The sequence below is a fragment of the Tachysurus fulvidraco genome, chromosome 24 (assembly GCF_022655615.1).
Source record: "Tachysurus fulvidraco isolate hzauxx_2018 chromosome 24, HZAU_PFXX_2.0, whole genome shotgun sequence".
Taxonomy (NCBI): Eukaryota; Metazoa; Chordata; class Actinopteri; order Siluriformes; family Bagridae; genus Tachysurus; species Tachysurus fulvidraco.
This window is the reverse complement of record NC_062541.1, coordinates 8,249,691-8,269,304: the sequence shown is the minus strand read 5'-3', so window position 1 is coordinate 8,269,304 and position 19,614 is coordinate 8,249,691. Positions and strand designations below refer to the sequence as shown.

General features: G+C 39.4%; 1 protein-coding gene across 1 annotated transcript; it reads right to left on the bottom strand.

The window, feature by feature from the left end:
* Positions 1 to 2,220: 2,220 nt before the first annotated feature.
* On the bottom strand, positions 2,221 to 17,661 carry zbtb10 (zinc finger and BTB domain containing 10). The gene is made up of 4 exons (XM_027175799.2): positions 16,686 to 17,661; positions 12,174 to 13,068; positions 7,176 to 7,351; positions 2,221 to 5,085 (listed from the first exon to the last, which is right to left on the bottom strand). Exons 1-4 carry the CDS (start codon positions 17,373 to 17,375, stop codon positions 4,780 to 4,782), a joined length of 2,067 nt encoding a protein of 688 aa, XP_027031600.1. The 5' UTR covers positions 17,376 to 17,661; the 3' UTR covers positions 2,221 to 4,779.
* Positions 17,662 to 19,614: the final 1,953 nt, after the last annotated feature.

Sequence of the window (19,614 nt, the reverse complement as noted above, 5' to 3'; positions counted from 1 at the left end):
TGTAAAATAAATAACACTAACCACTTCACATGTAATGTTTTATAAGGAATTACGCCTGGGTGTCAGTTCTCTCTGTTTAAAGCGGGTTGCTCAAATACTGATGATGCCACAACCGTACAAGGACAGCAGTCAAGGGAGTAAAACTGGTTCTTCTCTCTGGGAGGAAAAGATGGCAAAGCGATGCTCACCATTCATTGGTGTCTGTGAGATTATGTATGCAAATGAGACTAGATATCAATTTCTTTTGAGTGTGTTATGCTGCTATGTTATGCAGCATGAGCAACAGTTCAAAGAGCTGCTTTCACATGTCTTTGAGGAAGAACAATTCTCTTCATCCTCCCTGGGTGTATAATGAGGAGAACTCGCCTGTTGGTGCCAATCGGCAGGTAAACAAACGAGAGAAATGAAAAAAGACAATTGTAAAAACTATAGTATTACGTGTATTTCCTTACCTTGTCACTGGAGTTACTAAGATCCCAAACAGCAGTATAATTGTGCTCTTGCATGTTTGAGATGTCTGTAGGATGACATGGCCATTTCTACATTAAGTTAACATTTTATTAATAAGATATGTTTAAGCTAAGCCCTGTAGTCAAAGTGAAAGCTCCTGTATGCTGCCAGTCTCATTTTTTGGGTGCAGGGAAATCGACTGCACAAATGATTGGTAGTTTGTGTAATAGAAAAAACTATAGCAAGTATAGTTAATAAGCTAAGATTAAGATAAGACTAATCAAGTTTGTGCCATCAATATAAATTCAGAAATCTGCCGGGCAACAGCAATCATCTGTTCTAGTGTGAGATATAAAAATTATTACCTGAGTTTGTCTAGTGTTTTTATTCTCTTGTGTTTAACTGGTAGGTCAGTGTGAAACAAGCAAGAGAGTTATTTGGTGGCTTTGTAGTGAACTTTCTTTTGCAGTTGTATTTCCACATACTTTTTTTCCACATCCTAATTTAGAAATGAACATCCGTCATTCGTGTGCCGCCTTTTTGTGAAAAACCACAGATTAAACTTTTGCCGTGGTGTTCGTTTGAAAAGCACCATACAGAAGTGGATATACAATAACAATAATAACACAATATTAGACATCATTCATGCTGTTATCTAATCAGTCAATCACGTGGTAGCAGTACAGTGTTAAAACATTTGTAATTATAGGTCAAGAACCTTATAATGTTCTTGGCCGTCTGGAGTGAAACGATGTTATCTTCTGCTGTTGTAGTCCATCCAACTCAAGGTTGCATTTGATTTATTGAGTATCGTGCTTTTCTACTCACCATGATTTGTAAGTTGCATAAGTGAGTTACTATGAACTTCCTGTCAGCTCAGCTCAGTCAGGTCATTATCACACTCATCAACAAGATGTTTCATCCTGCACAACCTTCTGCACACAGGATGTTTTTGCACTATTCTGTGTAAATGCAAGGCTACTGTGCATAAAAATCTCAGGAGACAGGACTTTCTGAAATACTCAAACCACTCTGTCCAGCATCAACAACCTCGATTAAAGGTTAAAGTCACAGTCACTGTTTTCACAAGTTTCTTGCTTGTGTCTCTTGAAGTAATTCGGTCCAGCCTATTGACACTGATATTGATTGTCCAGCCTATTGACACGGTCATTTACTGATTGATAGTATAATAAAGTACAAGAACACAAATAAAGTGTTTTAGTTGTATGGATACTTTAATGGCAGACGCTGTCCTCAGCTGGATTCATTCCTCAACAGTGATGCCTGCTCAATATGATGAATATTCATGAGCCAACCTCCACCACACGGTAGGATTTAGATATTTTGGTACCTGAACCCATGACACAGATGACTTTCAGATGATTTTAGCCTTTCGCAAAATTAGTTACAGCATTTTCAACTTATTTACATGTCTTTAAGGACTAAATTCATTTGACCCCTTTTATCTGTAGCGTTCATCTAATATTGCTCAAAATGTAAAAATTACCTCATCTTGAGTTCATCAGAAACAGACCGATTGAGAAATTGGCCGATGCAAACTGAGAAGCTGGGGCACAGTAAGGGTCATTTTAACTGCGAGAGATCAAGATAATGTTCAGTTCAGTCGATCTTTTTTAAATACTTTGGCTTTGAAAATACTTTGATTTGCTTATGACAACATTACACCCACCAACATTTGGGGATATTAACAAAAGGTTATGAGCAGAAAAAACACACAGCATTCATTCACTTCTGACAAGGAAGCTGCACTAGAGCAATATCAAAGTTTTATTTTAAAATTTATTATAGAGGAACAGTAGTACAATTGAAACAGAAAGGAGAATGTATTCATCTTAAAATCTTGAAGGAAGAAAAAAAAAAACATAAAAAGAGTAACCTGATTTGCTTTGTGTATGAGGTGAGCCCGAGGCCCGGTTTGCATCCACTGTAAGAGCGTTGAAAAATACATCTTTGAAACGGCTTTAAAAAAATACAGCTGGAAAAACCCTTCATCTGTAGTGTTCTGCTTTTTTTGTTGATTATACCCACATATAGCATAAAATGTAAGGAGGAAGTCATCTTAAGTTAATCAGAAACACAGACATCATGTGAAAGAAGCAACAGTGTGTGTGTGGGTGAACAAGCACACAGATGAACAGGACAAAGAAAGGATGGAGGAGAAGACATCAAAAGCCCAACTTCCAATAATTCAAATCAACTTAAATTTCCATTTAGATATATGTCTATATATAGATATTTCATATACTTCATCTATATATTTATATATTATATCCCTCCCACAGTGACTGAAGGTAAATAATACAAACAGGATGAATATCTTCTATAGAGCTTTCAAAATACATGTTCATCTGAAGTAAAGGGAAAGATAGACATACTTTGTATCATTATAGCACTTCAATATATCCACTGCATATGACCAGAAACTGCTGTTCCTAGGATTCAAATATTCAAATAAGAAATATTTCTTATAAAATCTGCTTGCTGGAGGAAAAAAAAAAAAAATCTTAGAAAGGATTTAAAACCAAAAACAATATATGCATCTAGGGTAAAGTGAATGATTTTTAGAATAAAAACATTTAAATCTGACAGTCACATACACACAAGCAAGGATTTACACTAAAACAGGTTACCTGGCTTTCTCATACATTAATTCAACATTAATTAAACAACGATTTTGGTAGGACAAATAGAAATTAACAGTCTTGATTGCATTTTGGAATCAATATATATATATATATATGTATAATATTAAATAATGAAATGTTAAAAGAGGGGGGGAAAAAAAGAAGAAGAAAAAATTTGCACATGGACAAAAGTTTTCTTTTATTTCCATCCAGACCGGCTTTGGGGAAATAAAAAAAAAAAATAAAATAAAATAAAAAACAGAATGTAAAGTAGTAAGTGCATGACTACGACTCACCATAGAGCTCCACTTTACATTAGCATGACCAAAGTGTTTCTTTCTCGGCAGACAAATACAACGTCATAAAATTACTGTAAATATTATGGGTTGTTTTTGCACGAAAATGAAGTCTTTTATAAAACAAACTTCATATATTCCAACTAATCAGCATTCTTCACAATTACCACACACACGCACGCGCACACACCACATTCAAGTGATTATCAGCATGCTCAGTACCTCACCACACCAAATCAGGAAGGTCCAAAACTTTGGGTCATTGTTATTGTACTGCCGGTAGATTAGGTTAAAAAATAAAACTTAATAAAATAAAAATGGTATGTATGTGTGTGCATGTGCATTACATTAAAAAACAAACAAAAAAAAAACAATGGCAAAGCATACCTGATCGGCTCTTTAGCACAACAGTGTTACATACAGAGCTGATTAAAATATCTGAGTTGAGTAGGCTTTACGATTATTAATATCATATACAGCTTTTAGGTCCAGTATTTCAAAAACAAGCATTACAGCACCAAACGTTTCCGTCATTTGGCAAAATTCAAGCTTTAAGTGAATGTCAAAATGCTCTATAAAGTGTTACGGTGATGCTGTGATTCATATAAAGCTAGCAATAATATATTCCCATTATACTTTTTTTTTTTCTTTTTTTTTTCTCTGCTTTATGTTTACTCTCAGCATTTTCAGTAGTTTGCCTCCTGCCAAATCTCGGTGTGCGTTCTGCTTGGCACAATGGCACAGCCCCAATATAACTTAATCATAAATATGGCTGTGGTCTATTAGAGTCTCAAAACAGATTTTTTTGGTTCCAAGATTTGTGCAGGAAAAAAGAAAGGAAATATAGCTCGTAGACCTTTTATGGTAACTAAACATATCTACACAAGTTAAAGGAAATAAAATCTTCCTGCAGGCAACATCTCCAATGCGGTCATTAAAGTCAGGACAGTCGTAAGTCGCGGAAATTCAGACTTGCCAGGAAGCGCAGCCTAAAACGGAACCTCTCTCGTCAGACACAAAAAACAAAAACAAGTTATAGCATTTTAATAAGACCATATTAACTTTCTTCATAAATTAAATATCTTTAGAATGATTGGCCTATCGTAACTTAAAACACTGTACACCATCAGACCCTAGTAAAGAAGAAGAAAAAAATACATCACTGAAAAACCTGATTTTTATATATCATCATTATCTCTTTCTCTAACAGGCAGCAGGCCTAGACTCTGTCACACGCATAATTGTTACATCTTCAAGTCCCTATCTACCAAACGCTTTTTTCTTTTAGACATACACACTACTGTGCAACCGTGAGGTTTGATAGCACTTTGGAGTTGTTGATTGTTTCCCAGCTTTTTTTTTTGTTTGTTTTTGAAGTTACATTGACATTAGTCCTCCTCGGGGATGGCACCTGTGTCACCCTCGTAGTTGGATTGGTCGTTGTCGTTGGGCTCCTCTGCATCTGCCTCCTCCCCCATGTCCTCCTCTCCCTCGGCATTCTCCTCGAAGTCTTCATCACGGCTGAACTCCAGCTCCTGCATGGCCTCCAGCCCTTCTTGTGTGGCCTGGTGCGAATCAGCACAGTCCACACACACACCGTATCGGCGAGAGCCATGACGGATCCCCACACTCGCTGCCAGCATGAAGATCTTCTTACACACCATGCACTTGTACTTCTTATCTTTCTTGTGCACCTACGAGAGGACAGACACACGTTACAGGACAAAGATACGGTTGGTGGCATTAATCATGTTTTACTGAAATTCCTAGACAACGACATTGTAATTATTTCGGACGACAAGTTTTCAGAAATGTCCACGCCAGGCCATTTGAAGCCAAGACATCTGGAACACAGCCACATGTATCCCAAGACCAGCAGCCGCTGTAGTACCACGGCCGAGCACAACCCTGCAAACTACATGCGAGTCACAATGTAACAGTAAAAACGCTTCATACTGAAAACCCTTCAATTACAATATGCACTTATATTTTGCTCTCTCACATTTTTGGTGATTCTGTTCTCTTTTAGAAGGAACACCAAACAAGAACAAGAGGAGAACTTTCAAAGCAATAGACATACGTTTAATGGCTCACTGAGAGAATTCTCCTAACTATTGGCTAGTTTATTGGAAAGATTTGGACATCTAATTAATACAATCAAAATCTGTTCAGGTAGAGAATATGTTCTTTGTAAAGTACCCTTGAATCCTTGAATAGATGCGTTACATGAATACAAAATTCTTAAGAATTATCAGGGATATACATGGCACAGAAGCTTCTGAATAACAATGCAGGTCCAGAAGCTAAAAAAAATTAGAAACCACCAAACACAACATGGACCCTTCCCTCTCTGTGATCTGTTTCATGATCATAATAAGTCTTATTTTAAATGTTAACTTATTCGATCCTCCTGCATTCTCTTGGCTGACGTTAGCTGTTGTCATCATCACCAGATATAAACCATTCACCGTGCCAAAAATTGTGGGTTGCCAGGTGATAAGATGTTAGGATTAGATTTACTTAAATTTTTCACTTTTTTTTTTTTTATTAAAAAAAAATTGTTTGCATTACATGACGACACAGAATCCAAATGTATTTTCAAACCACAAGAGCAAATTTGTTCGTCTTCCACGCATTTGTGAAGCCATTTTGTCTAAACCTTGTGTAACTGGTAACATGATTAGAGTGTAAACTTCTCACCCGAGATGAATTTAACTTTAGATGCGTAAAGTATTTCCTCATGATCATTCTATAGCTTCATAGTGATACAGCAAACAGTGAGATCACAAGATGTTCAGTAGTGAGAGCTTGTGGTACTAAATACATTTTGCTGCACTGAAAATGATCAAAAATGGAAACTAATCACTAGTCGAGCTCCTGTTTTCCCCTTACGGACACAAACGAACCGATAGTAACCAATAACAGGCAGTTCTTTAACGTTGCTCCCTTTTTGTTTGGCAACAGATGAATTTTTTTTATCAGTTATACAGAACTGGTTTGGGTTTTACACAATGGACACGGCACAAACAGCAGCTGTTTGCAAAATATGCAAAGGCAAGGAAACATGATGAACCTGTTTAACCACCTCAAAAGAAAATCACCCCGAAATGTGTGGCGTAAGCCAGAGAACACAGGGACAGAATGTGAGTGCGGTGTGAGTCGGAAACAGTGCTGTGGCAAAAAACGGTATGAACTGCAACTGACGCAACTGACGTGCTGGGAAGAGATCTGTGTCCGGGGAAAAGGTCATGGCACCAGTGATATAAAAGCGAGGGAATTATCTACAAGTGCTAAAGTTTTTATCATCTAAAAACTGTTGGGAGTTGCAAATATTTCACATCACCATTTCTCAGATGTACAAATAATGTTGAGGGAAGTGCAATAAAATTTCCTAAAACAATTAAAATGTAATCAATTAGTTAAAATGTTTTTTTTGTTTTTTTTAACAGAATGATGATGAAACAAGCTTATTCACTTTCAAAGAGTCCTTCATACTCGTAGTTCTTTATTTTTATATAATGAACTACGAGTATGAAGGACTCTTTGAAAGTGAATATGCTTGTTTCATCATCATTTCTTTTAGACGCCAATTCTAAAGAAAATGTTACTAATTTCACAAGTAAATGAGTATATGCCGAATTGAGTTCCAAACGAATGGAGTCGGTAAAGGAGTTTAGATAAAGTAATCACACTTGTGGAGGAGGATATGAGCATGAGGGTGGGTCAGAGTGAGAAGAATATCAGACAGACACATAGCATAAGTTAAAATGAGTATTTGTCTCACCAGGGAATGTCTCTTGACGTGCTCTCGGCGGGTGAAGAGCTTGCCGCAGATGTCGCAGCTGAAGGATCGCACGCCCGAGTGAATGATCAGATGTCGCTTTAGTGTTCGTCGGTGCTTGGCTATGTAGTTACAGTGGGGACACTTGAGCTTATTCAGAGCGGTGTCGGACGTTTCACCTAGGGTGGAAATACACATGGATCATCAGCGAGCTGCTTTTATTTTGTTCCTACAGTATACACGAACAAGCCCAACAATTGTATTTGCTCTATGAGGAGATGAGAGAGGGACAGGGTCATTTTGTGTCTAAAGAACATGCGTTCTTGGGTGATTAGAAGAGTGTTTCCCCTCTCTGTTAATTCTAGTGTGTGCTGAACAACCTGGTCATCAGTTGCCATAGTAATTTCATATTGAACCGAATACCATCACGATAATGCAATTTTTTTTCTGATGAAGGGGGAAAATGAGTATGCTACACTTCTTTCCACTGGCTTTCCAATAGACGTTAAACACGTTTACTATAACAATAGGAGCTCCGTTATAGAGCATGTTGCCTCTATTGGGGTGCTTGTCTTAAGCTGTGGTTAAGCAGAGCACAAGTCTCTATAATGGGACAGGGGGAATGGGGAAGTCCAGCTTTGTTTGACCCAAAATGGCCCAAACAACAGAGTCGTTAAGCAGTTGCCAAGGGGCTGACGAGAGCCAGATCACCTGGGAATTTCAAATGGACCCCAAGCACCACAGTGTGGGTGGACTGTAAAAGAGCTGAAGGAGACTACAGCACTCCCTCTTCCCTTTACTATTATCCAGTATTAAAATTAAAGTTCAACCTGCACCTAGAAGTTAGTCAGATACACACCTAAGTTCAGACTTTGCAATTAAAGCATGACTTGACATAGTTAATCATCAAACAAGATTCTAAAATTATACACCACTGCTACAGTATGAGAAAGGAAACAACTCAAAGAGCATTATAAGCTGTTAACACTTCACCCCAACTCCCTTTGCTGGTCATGTTGGACAGCCAGCTCTTTGGTGGGAGAGGGATATAACAGACTGAGTGGTCTCCACCCAGTAATTGCTCCATCTGTACACTACCCCAAAGCCCTTGAGGATAAATGCACTTACCGGTACTGTGTCTGCCTGCACTCATTATTAAATGCATTTTATGCGTCATAAATACTTGGCCACCTCTTGAAGAACATGCATGAGTTCCAGACTGTGTGTCTTTGGCATGTGGGCGTATAATGTATAGGTATAACGGGTAAATGTTTGCCAGAAGCATCAGCAGTGGATCAGTTTTCTCAGTGTGCTTTCAGGGGGTTGGGTAGGTAAGCCATTAGATCCCACTGTAAGGACCTGTGCTGCCTGGGTCAATATTTGTAAAGGCAGCAACAGGCGCTCTGCATTAGGGAGGATTAGGGCGGGCTGACCCCTGGCAGCTTTGCACCTCGGAGGACTGTTGGGGGGAGAAAGTGTGTGTGTGTGTGTGTGCGCGCACATGGGTAGCCAACCAGCAGCAGCAAACAACTCAACTTCAGCCCTTTTTGAACAGAATTCAAGTATTTACGACAATGAATTCTGCACTGTTCACTGTGAAACCAGAACCTTAACACTAAGAAATGGCAGTGCTGCTTACAGAGAACAGCAAGCACTTTTCTATTAAAATGAATGAAATAGGATTGAAAAACTGAACTCTATCTTTATTAATCTATTGGCAATTACCATGGGCAAGTGTTTTATGAAGAACTTGTTATATGACTGTAAAGATAATGGAAAACATGTTTACGAAGAACAGAAGTCGGCGAGCAGCTGTAACTTATGTATTCTTCAGTCAAAAGAATTCGTAAACAGTCTTTAAGTAAGGAAGAAAACATGGTGTGCTGTTATAAGGAAAAAATCAATAAAGGGGTGGTGAGATATGGCCTGATGGAAAGCACAGATACAGTTACTAAACCCATGACTGCACTAGCATATTATTCAACTTATATCCCAGCTATTTTTACACGATTACATTTTCTTTTTCTCTTGTGCAACTGTTTATATTGACATTTATAGCTACTTGTTGTGGAATGGCTGGTAGACAAGTTCGTTCATGTAATTGCCAGTGGCTCCATTTCACTATCTCCTTTGTGGTGAATAAGATAACATCTCGTCATCTTACAGAGCAAAAAAAATACATCTATTATTGTTACAAAAGTTATTTATTATAAATTGTTTAACACATTTTCTTATTATTTAACATTAAAATCTGCTTATTAGTAGTCTTCGATTTTTGTGGCATATCCACCATACCAAAAAACAAGACCATAAAATAAAATATAGTAACTAATAAATACAAAGTAAATTGTATATAAACCCAGATCTTTCAAAGACCTTTATTTACATTATCTATACTTCTTTTCCATTCTATTCAAAGTAAAAGGTGTCAAGAGTTATTGACTCTGGTAATCGTTAAGATCTAGAGATGTGGTGGATAGAGATAAGGTTAAAAACACTTAGAATTCCTTTAAGTAACTAATTGCATAATGTAAAAAGCTTTGAGTCTCGAAAGTGTCAACAGAGATCAGGTCATGGATGCCAGACTTACTTTATATAATGATATGACCTCTGCAGGTCATATCATTAAATAGAGCTATGAGGAATAGGACCTAAATGCATTGAAGAATCCCAGTTTTACTTTCAAACCATACTACTTTAATATATAAGATCATTTCACACCTTAGTACACCAAATAGAGCCAAAGGCTTGACAGCTTCTCTGGCTGAAGATTACACAGGTTAACAGGAAGGCAGAGGTAGCTAGCTTAATAAAGACACAGACTCACCGGCTCGACCTCTAATTAAAAAGAAAGATGGCTCATGCCCGTGCATACTATACGCCCAGCTATACTGAAAGTAGAAAAGCAATCTTGATGTAAGATCATGACTGGCAGCATGCCATAGACAAAGGTCAGGGCATAACTATGAGGGTGTGTCTAAGAATGTGCTTGGGCAATATTAGAGATGCCCCCATTAACAGGAAAATGCATGCAACCCTGACAGATATTACTAATCCATAGAGTGAGTAACATTGAACTATTTCAGTGTCAAAACAGCTATTTTGCAGAACTCACCATTGTAAATGGAGTGTCATAATAAAATTAATGTGAAACTCAAATGTTCCAAGGCAAACTGCACACCTTTCTGGCCACCAGCCCCAAAACCCTGATGGTTGCAAAATTATTTGCTATAAACTGTTCAAGCAAGATTGCAGAGTATAAAAATGTTTACATTGTTTAAATTAGAAATTAATATTTTACCTATACTTCACGGTTATCTTATAGCATGCAATACACACAGACGTTTTATTTCTTAGGGTTGTTCCTTTCCAGTTTTATTTCATATCACAGTCATCTGACAGCCAACCTCAACCTCTGCAGGTCATATCATTAAAGATTAAGACCAAAATGCTCTTTCATACAAGTTAATCAATCACAGGAGAAAACAATTCTTCCTTTTAGAAAATACAATAAATCAAGTCAAACTCAAACAGACGATCTACTTCCAGGAAATGATCTCCTGTTTATGGTAACATCATAGCCTATCTATGTTAGCTTTAGCCAACTAGCATTAACTAATAAAGCTGGATATAAAGTCTAGCATTCTGATCCTGCCCTTGTTACTGTGATGCTAGAGTCACAGAGGAGGAGAATATTCATAGTGATATGCCTTAATGTTCTTGCATTACCGGTAATAGTAATAGCAGATAATAGTTGATCTACTTTATACAGAAAGAAAGAAAATATATAAAATGTTTTAAAAAACAGTGTCCTTATATGTAGTGTTACATATAGTGTAATACATATAGTGGCATTGACTTTACTCTATGACAAGCTTAAAAATTTATTTTCAATAACAATTACTGGCCACCAGATAGACCAAGATGAGACACACACACACACACACACACACACACACACACACACACACACACACACACACACACACACACAGATATACAAAGAGTATATTATCGGTGTTGACTGGATGTCTATGCTCTGGGATACCGAAGATGACAAACACAAAACAATATAAAGATGGCTTTAAAGGCTTCTTATTTAACCGAATCGCTAAGATACTTTGAGTCTGGTTAGTATCGACAGGAGATACAGCTCCTCTCAAACACTATTAGCTGCGGTTAAAAATCAGTCAAGCCCTTCTACACACTCCCATGCTTACTTCCTATTTATATTCAAAATAAAAGTCAACCCATATGGACTCAAATCATGGCTTTCATCCAGTTTCAATGTCAGAGCGATATATATAAAGTGAGGCCAACTTCTATTATATATAATTTATAAATAAAAGTAAAAAAAATAATAATTGTCCTCACTTTCTTATACTTTTATCAGTAGCCATTCAAATGTAAATGCAACTTTAGCAATAAGAATGCTAAATAATATAGTGAAACTAAATAACTATTCCTGACCTGAAACCAGTTGGGCTTTTGTATGCAGTCTGACTTATAGCGTTGCTTTTCCTGGCTGTGGTCATTAGTAATAGTAAAAAATTCTGAAAAGGGATATTCAGTTTTTGGTGTGTGAGAAGAGTCAATGACAACCGAAAGCATTACACCCTGAAGAGTAACAACTGCTTAGCATAGTCACGACTCAAAACAAAGCTACCACCTTATTCAAATAAGCTCCTGAGCCTCAGGCAGTGATCACATGGACTTTTTGATACCTGTTAAAAACACACCTGTTGCCATTCATTTCAATGAGAACAGCACATTGAAGGACAACGTGCAGTAACGTATGCCAATGCTTAACAATTACAGCCATGAGAAGAAAAAGTTCACAGAGTTGAACTTTTATTGCAATGTACTCTGATGTGGTCATGTGGAAGCCAACTGGACATGGTTAAATGTATGGGGTGTCATTTATTCATGCCAAATTTATGGATAATGAGGGGAAAAATAAATGTGGTTTTCTGTACACATCTAAATTTAAAGAGGTTTTACCTGTTTTCTCTGAGAGATAAGAGTAGTCATCTCTAGTGTAGGATGCTGACGGCTGAATGAACATGCCCTCATCAAAGCCTTCTTCCGGCTCAGGTGGGATGTTGTAGACAAAGCGCCTGGCAATCTGTTTTTTCCGCCTGCCACTGCCTGGCTCATGGCGCTCCTCACTCTTCATGGCAGCCCCTGCACCCATGGGCAACTCGTTCCAGACAAACACAGGTGCTGATCCTTGTGTCTGCATCTCCCCAGACTCCACAGGGTGTTCACCGCCCCAGGCTGAGGTACCCAGCGTTGGCACAGTTGCATCACTCGGCTCCTCTTTCACTTGACCACTGGCCTTAATAGACAGCTTGGAGAGAATGCTGGTGGCCCAGAAATTGCCAGGCTTCTTGTCATCTTTGGGCACAGCACGTCGCTTGTTGTAGTCTACTAGCACAGAGTCAGGTGCTTCCTGCTTGATGCTGATATTTAGAGCATCTTTGATAAAAGCACGGCATGACTGCACAACTTCACTCATCTGCAAGTAGCTGGCCACTGACATTACCTCAATGGCATTCTGGCTTGTGAGCAGTAAGTTGCCAGAGTACAGGAAATCCAAGATAACTGAGAATCCCTGCACAGCAGCAACATCTAGGTGTGTGACAGTGGTCTGGTCCTGGTTCTCACTCTTGGTCAAGCAGTAGAGGGTCTTGAAATAGCGGCTTCCTGCCACCAAGATGTTCTTGTGTGCGCGGAAGACTTGACCGCAAACCACAATGCTCACATCACACAGGATACCACCCTTGCGCTGCTTGTCCAGCTCCTGGAGCAGCTGGTAGCAGTAGGAGTTCTCATTTGGCTTGTTTCTGTAGTCCTCCACCTCAGTGCCCTCTGTGTCTTCTACCCTCTCAGGTTCCTAGTAAAGGCACAACAAAAAAATGCAAACAGGGTTAATACACAGTGTAAACTCAACATGGTGGGGATATGGTGACACCACCACAATAATAGAACTGGTTTAACCAGCTCTTAAAATGCAGCTCTGTGGGAACTGTATATCTCTCCCAAAACCCCCCACTCAAACAGAAACTGTATCATAAGACACACCCTAAGCAAACCATTTCACTCACTGGGCAAAGCCTCTTTAAACTGAGAAATTCGTGTTGGGCCTCCACCCTTTCCCTACACCTGTACTCAGTAGTGGTTAAGGACTCTTCTGCCTCTTGGATTTAAAAAAAAAAAAAAAAGAGGAAGAACAGACTGGTACCTATAATAGGGAGTACTTGTGTGCTAGATTTCTGGATTGCAAAGCAGATGTCCTAATCCAAAGAGTCATTTATACCACTTAGGCCCAGAATTTTCCCCCTTCCTACCACACAGCTGTGTTTTCTGCTCGAGTAATTTAGATTAAATCCATTTCTCGGGGCGGAGGCCATCCAAGCCTCCTCCACACTGCAGCCCTTGTCTGGGTGGATAAGGTTATTATGGTAGCATGGCTCAAGCACCAGGCTAGTGGACAGGGATAGGAGAGATAGAGGGCAACCCCATTTTTCCAAACAATGCCAGCCCTTTCCTCCAGGCTTATTGTTCAAGGATTTTATGTGGTACACTGAGGCTTCATGTCCCTTACATCCACAAGGACTGCAAAAAGAGTGAGCACAATATGTGTAGAATTACTTCATAATGAAGTGACCATCTAGCCAGAGCTGGTAAATTTACATGGGATTAGATTGGAAAACCCAACAGAGCCAGATGGGCACATGTTTGAGTAAAAGGGGGATGTGAAAGACAAGAGGAGATATATGGGAGTGACTGTCAGCTTGTGGTGTCTTATTGTTCTCTATTATTTCCTCCTTTCTCATAAGCATACGTTTGTTTCAGGGAGAAGCTCCGACACCGTGTCTCAACGGAGACAGAAACAATGTCCGTCATCGTTGAGAGGAAAAGAAACACTGGCACCAAACACACTTCTCTGTATTTCTCTCTTACAGTCTCTCCAGCTCTGCTCATCCTTTCTCCAGATGTGCCACGTGTTAAGACAGGGCTGGAGAACATATGGTTTCACAGGAACCCCAACAATAATTTTTGAAATGAGCCTGTGGTTACAGTCAGATATTGACATGATGTTTTTTCCCAGCAGACAATAATTCTACAAAACAGTGACCGCACAGGGGTAAAGACTGGAAAAACCCAACCCTTAATGGACTGATCAGGAGTAGGCAAATAATACTGAAACTATTGTAATGTAAACTAGAACTAGTATGGTAAATACGCAATGACAGAGTGACATGAAACCCACTGTGGTTTTCCATGTTCTGGTTTCACACCTCAGACTTTCGTTTTGATGTGGAACCGGAACACGTCACAACCACCAGCGATATCACCTTTGCTGACGTGCTACTCAAATAGTCTACGCACTGCTCAAAACATTGTCAAACAGCTCATTTAACTCTGATAGTAAATAAGCATGCTCAACCATACTGTAAACCCTCAGCTTAATCATTCACTAGCTGTGCAATGCAATCGCTTACTAAATATGGAGTGACTCACGGGAATAACACTGTCCCCCAGATTGCAGGGACAGCAGTTTTGTTTTTCTTGTGTAAACCCCACCCTAGGCCAACCTAGCCCTGAGGCCAGTGCTTGGTCCCCTCACCCAGCCCATCTCGCAGATGCATGAACAATGTAGCAGTGTGCTTGACCCAAGGTGTGGGTGGAGAACACCAGGCTCTGGGCCTCCCAACAATGTGGAGAGCTCATCGATAGAGAATTCCACAGAGTCCTCTCTCTCTCCCCCAATACACACAAGCCAACATTTCACATGGGGCAGACAGTAGAAGGGTGGAGCCTCTGTCTCCTCTGTAGACACTCTAACCAGGGATGGCAACTTTAAGGACAATGTCCAGACACAATTGTGAAGCAACCCAGATACCCCCTATTTGGTTAACTGAGTTATGGCCCCTGCTCCAGAGTCACATCTGCACATGCAAAGAAATGTAGTCTATAGCCTCAGGAAACACTAAGATAGACTCGAATCTTAAATATTATTTTACAAGAAAAACATCTGTCTATGTATCCGTCTATTTATCCTGTATTTATGCATTGGAATTAACACGCCTTTCCTAGACTAGGCTGAAGTGACAAAATCCCTCCTAATGACCAATAATGAGGTAAAATGAACTTGTTAAAAAAAAATAAAAAAAAAGTAATTTCATGACAAATGTAAAAGAAGCCACAGTTGCTAGCAGAACTAGCAATGTCATCTACTGCCATCTTCAATAAAAAGGTGAAGCATATAAAATTTAGGCTCATTCTCTATACTCATAACTATATTGTTAAATTTGAATAATTAATATAGTATGGTCATCTCAGTCACAAGTGTAAACATAATATGTAGATAGTTGTCAATATTATAGATAGTTCCTTTGAACCCTGTCCTAATTGAGATAAGGATTAAAGATTCATTACAAAGCATTAAGGCTCACGGCATTTCCATACGTGAGCTCTGAAGATGATCACAGGCGTGCGTATTGATCTCCTGTCCCTTTACAGTGGGGGGAAACCACTAGGTCACAAGGTCATAAGAGAATTTTATTAAAATGCAATCGGGCCACAATCCGCTCGTCGGATTCTGTGCACCATGCACAGCGTGTCCCAGGAATCTTGATAAGGGGGCACATACAGGCCAGGATATAAAGTAATATAGTTATCTGGAACACTCATCTGGCACAAAGGCTTATTTAGAAACCCTAAAGGGGAAGACAGAGATGTGCCAGAGGTCAGTTTTCTCAGCAGGGGAGGGGGTTGGGAGGGAATGGGTTGGGCTGTGGCTCCCCAAAGCCTGCTGGGTCAAGCTCTTAGCATTATGACCTCTGTCGAAATCAACTGAGGTTCCAAGGAAACAAGGGCTGATAATTACAGTGCAATAAGTGCACTGTGGGGGACGGACAGACTGGTGAAATAAAAAGAAAAGGGAAGCGCTGACATTCTCGGCTCAAACCATTACAGCTAGTACAGTTTTACTTATGTACACTTGTGAAAAAGACCTTACAGTTAATCTTTTCCCTTGGATTTGTACTATCTAGCGACTTATAGTCAAAACATCACAAGACAAAATCACACAACCAGATACTTAATCCTAAAATGACCAGTTAGTGAATTTATAAAGATAACGAATTTAACGTTAACCTATTCGTTAATACACAAAAACAGTAGAAAACAAACAAACAGAAAAACAACTGTCACGGTTTAACAACGATAACCAGCAAAGACAGACAGTACTGAAAAATAGCAAGGAGGACCATCGTTAGCCTACATGCTAAGTGGCATATTAGCCAGTTTTCCTCTAAGCAACGTAGCTAACAACCGCTAGCTAAATAGCTAACCTGTTAGCGCAATCATTTGGTCGAGGAAAAGTCAGTAAAAACATTACAGTTTATCTACATCATAAAATGTATATTTCTTAAAAGGCTATTCTGTGCGGACAGAGTGCCGTACAGTGTGTATCGCCTGTCAGTTCCTGACACCTCTCTGTACCTGTTTGGTCGGATCGTTCCGCCCGTGCTCGGAGGACAGGTGATGTCTCAGCAGCAGGGCGCGCTTATAATTCCGGCTGCCTTTCACCAGCTCGTCGCTGTTGCTGGTGGCGATGTTGTGACACCATGAACAAGACATTAGTCCCGTTGCTTGACAAAATTTTAGCCACGGAAACTCCTGTAGCCAGGAGGCTTGGAAAAGCGAGTGTTTCTGAAGCAGCGTCTGAGGTCTCATCTCCACCCAGGGCTTTCTGGCGTCTCCTTCGCGCACCGCCGCGCCTCGTTCGTCCTCTGATCCTGTGGCTCCGCCGTCTCCGTTCATTCCGTTCCCGGTGGTCCAGCTGGTTTCGGCCCTTTCTCCAGGCGTCAAGGCGGTCCAGCCGCTGTTGTTGACAGCGTCTCTCTCGGCCGTCCGCTTGCTCCCTTCCGGGTCTTCCTCCTCCTCAGCCTCCGGTTCTGTGCTGTCGCTGACCGACCCCCCGCCCTCCACATGGCCGGGCGATGGTCCTTTTCTTGCCCCCAGATCCCTGTCGTCGTCTTGATCCGGCCTGTTACCGTTTAAGTGTCGGTCGGTCCAGGCCTGGGCCTCGCAGCTGTCGCCGTTGCTGCCTCGGACGCCACTGGAGCCGGTCGCGGCTAATCCACCGCCTCCTCGGAAAGCCAGCGACCTGCGGTTTCGCTCTCCAGACATGTTTTTCTCAATAAATTACAATCTAATTCTTTTCCTTTACGAATTCTATTTACTCACCGCTCTCGATTAATTCTGTAGCTGTTTAGAAATAAATATCCCGCATCGAAACGATCGGTTTTTTTTTTCGCGTTGGCCTCCTGGCGAGAGTAATGTAGGTTATGCGGAAATAAATAGGGGTTTTAAAGGCATAATGAATTTCAGGGTTCTGGCTGCGTCCGCGCAGGCCCTGCAGAGGTCGAATGGCAACGACTTTCCCCACAATGCATCTCGGCTGGAGAGAGGGGGGTCAGGGGGGGCTCGCTTTAAAGGAAAATGGGGGGGTGACTAACTAGCAGCAAGGGATCTTTTGTGTTGGTGACTGCACCCATTTTCCACATGCTTTTCATCTCAGGATTTGCTTGTCTTCAACCTGTAAGTCCTTGTCTAGCTTTCATGTCTCCTGCTAAGCGGAGTTTCTGAGGGACTGGCATTAAAAACAGACGCATGTGTTTGTTTTAAAGGGGAAATACAAAGCGCAGGTACACAGAAGGAGACAGTGTGTTTACATAGGTGCGTATTTACAGGTGGCGCACACAACACGCTCTTCTCCTGAGTGAACGACGGAATATTTTACATCTACAGCTGGAAAACAAAGTAAATCAATGGCCCAAAGGTTTATAAGTAATAATAAGTTCATATGAATTAAAATAAATAAATAAATAAAATAAATGTGGGTATTTTTTATTTCTAGTTTTAAAATTAAAGTTAAAATTCTTCTGAACGGAAATAGTGATTCTAGGAAAGTGTTCATAAATGTGCTGTATTAAAAATATTATTAATTATTATTAATACTATTTTAGCTCAAAATACATTTTGGGGTAGAAAGATTTGTGTAATGTACACTATAAATTCTAAAAATAAATATAACAGGTCTAATTCTAATTAGAATTCATGTTAATAATTGCGTATAATTTACATAAATATGCAGAAAAGTAATAAAAAAATTAATAAATAAATAATTTTATATATTTGTTTGTTTGTTTGTTTGTTTATGTGCTGTTTTGCCTTGATATGTCAGGTGTGTAATTTATTAGGCATGTTTAGCAGGAGGATCTGGTGGCCCAGTGGGTGGCGTCCTTTCTTTTTTCGCCTTTCTGCAAACCATCAGGTCGGTGCCGCCCGCTGTCACGTTACTAATGAGGGCCCTGTGGTCCCTGGGGGATTTTCCGCTTCTCTGTCGCCTGATTGGGGAATTTGAGACTGTGTGAACAAGAAAAATTACCCAGCTGTGCTCCTTTCGGGAGACTTGTCTAATATGTGCACTATTCTCTGTATATAGGCCAAATAATATGGTGTCATTTCAGCATTATTATTATTATTATTATTATTATTATTATTATTATTATTATTATTATTATTACTGCTGCTGCTTTTCTTACATGAAAATTACATAACTCATTTTTCATACGTGGTACGTGAACAATATCATATATTTAATAGTTAATTGCTAACAATAAAAAAGTAGAACATTAAGAACATGAGACATAATGGTATTGATAATATGGTATTGATACTTTCGATTATATTATTATTATTATTATATTTTTAATTGTGCTTTTAATAAAAGTTTAATAAAATAATAAACTTTAGCTTTTAAACAATAAATATCGGACTAGTATGGACTCAAGGTTTCAGTATCTGTATTGGTATCAAAAAACTGAAATCATATGTGAGAAAATTGTAACGTCTAAAAACACACGTGTAAAATCTTATGCATAACAATAGATCACCATCAGATTTGTTCCACATTTTAAATGACCCAAGAAGCTGTGTAAGATTTATTTGTTAGTAGTTAAAGGTGTATGGATGTGTTCTGAAGCAGGCTGAGAACAAACATGTAAAAGGATAAACACAAGATGAAGCTCATCCTTAGTTCTTCAGAAAAACTGTCACATAGAATTTTGTTTTCTATTAATAATTTTCTGCAAAAAAAAAAAATCATGCACTGACTCATTTCAGTGCGAACTGAATCCACTGCACATGACTGCTAGGCACATGTGTCTGTGCTGTCTTTTTTTAATTTAGTTTCTACAAGTAGATCTATAGAAAATGTTATTCTAAAGATATCCATGTTGTCCCCATTGGCTATAGGGTTTGCAAAATGTGTTTTGCTGTTTCAGAGCCACACCCTGTAGCTCACCTTTTTTTAGGATACTGATAGGACAAAAGGTTAAGGATTTAGAGCTGTTGAAGGATTTGC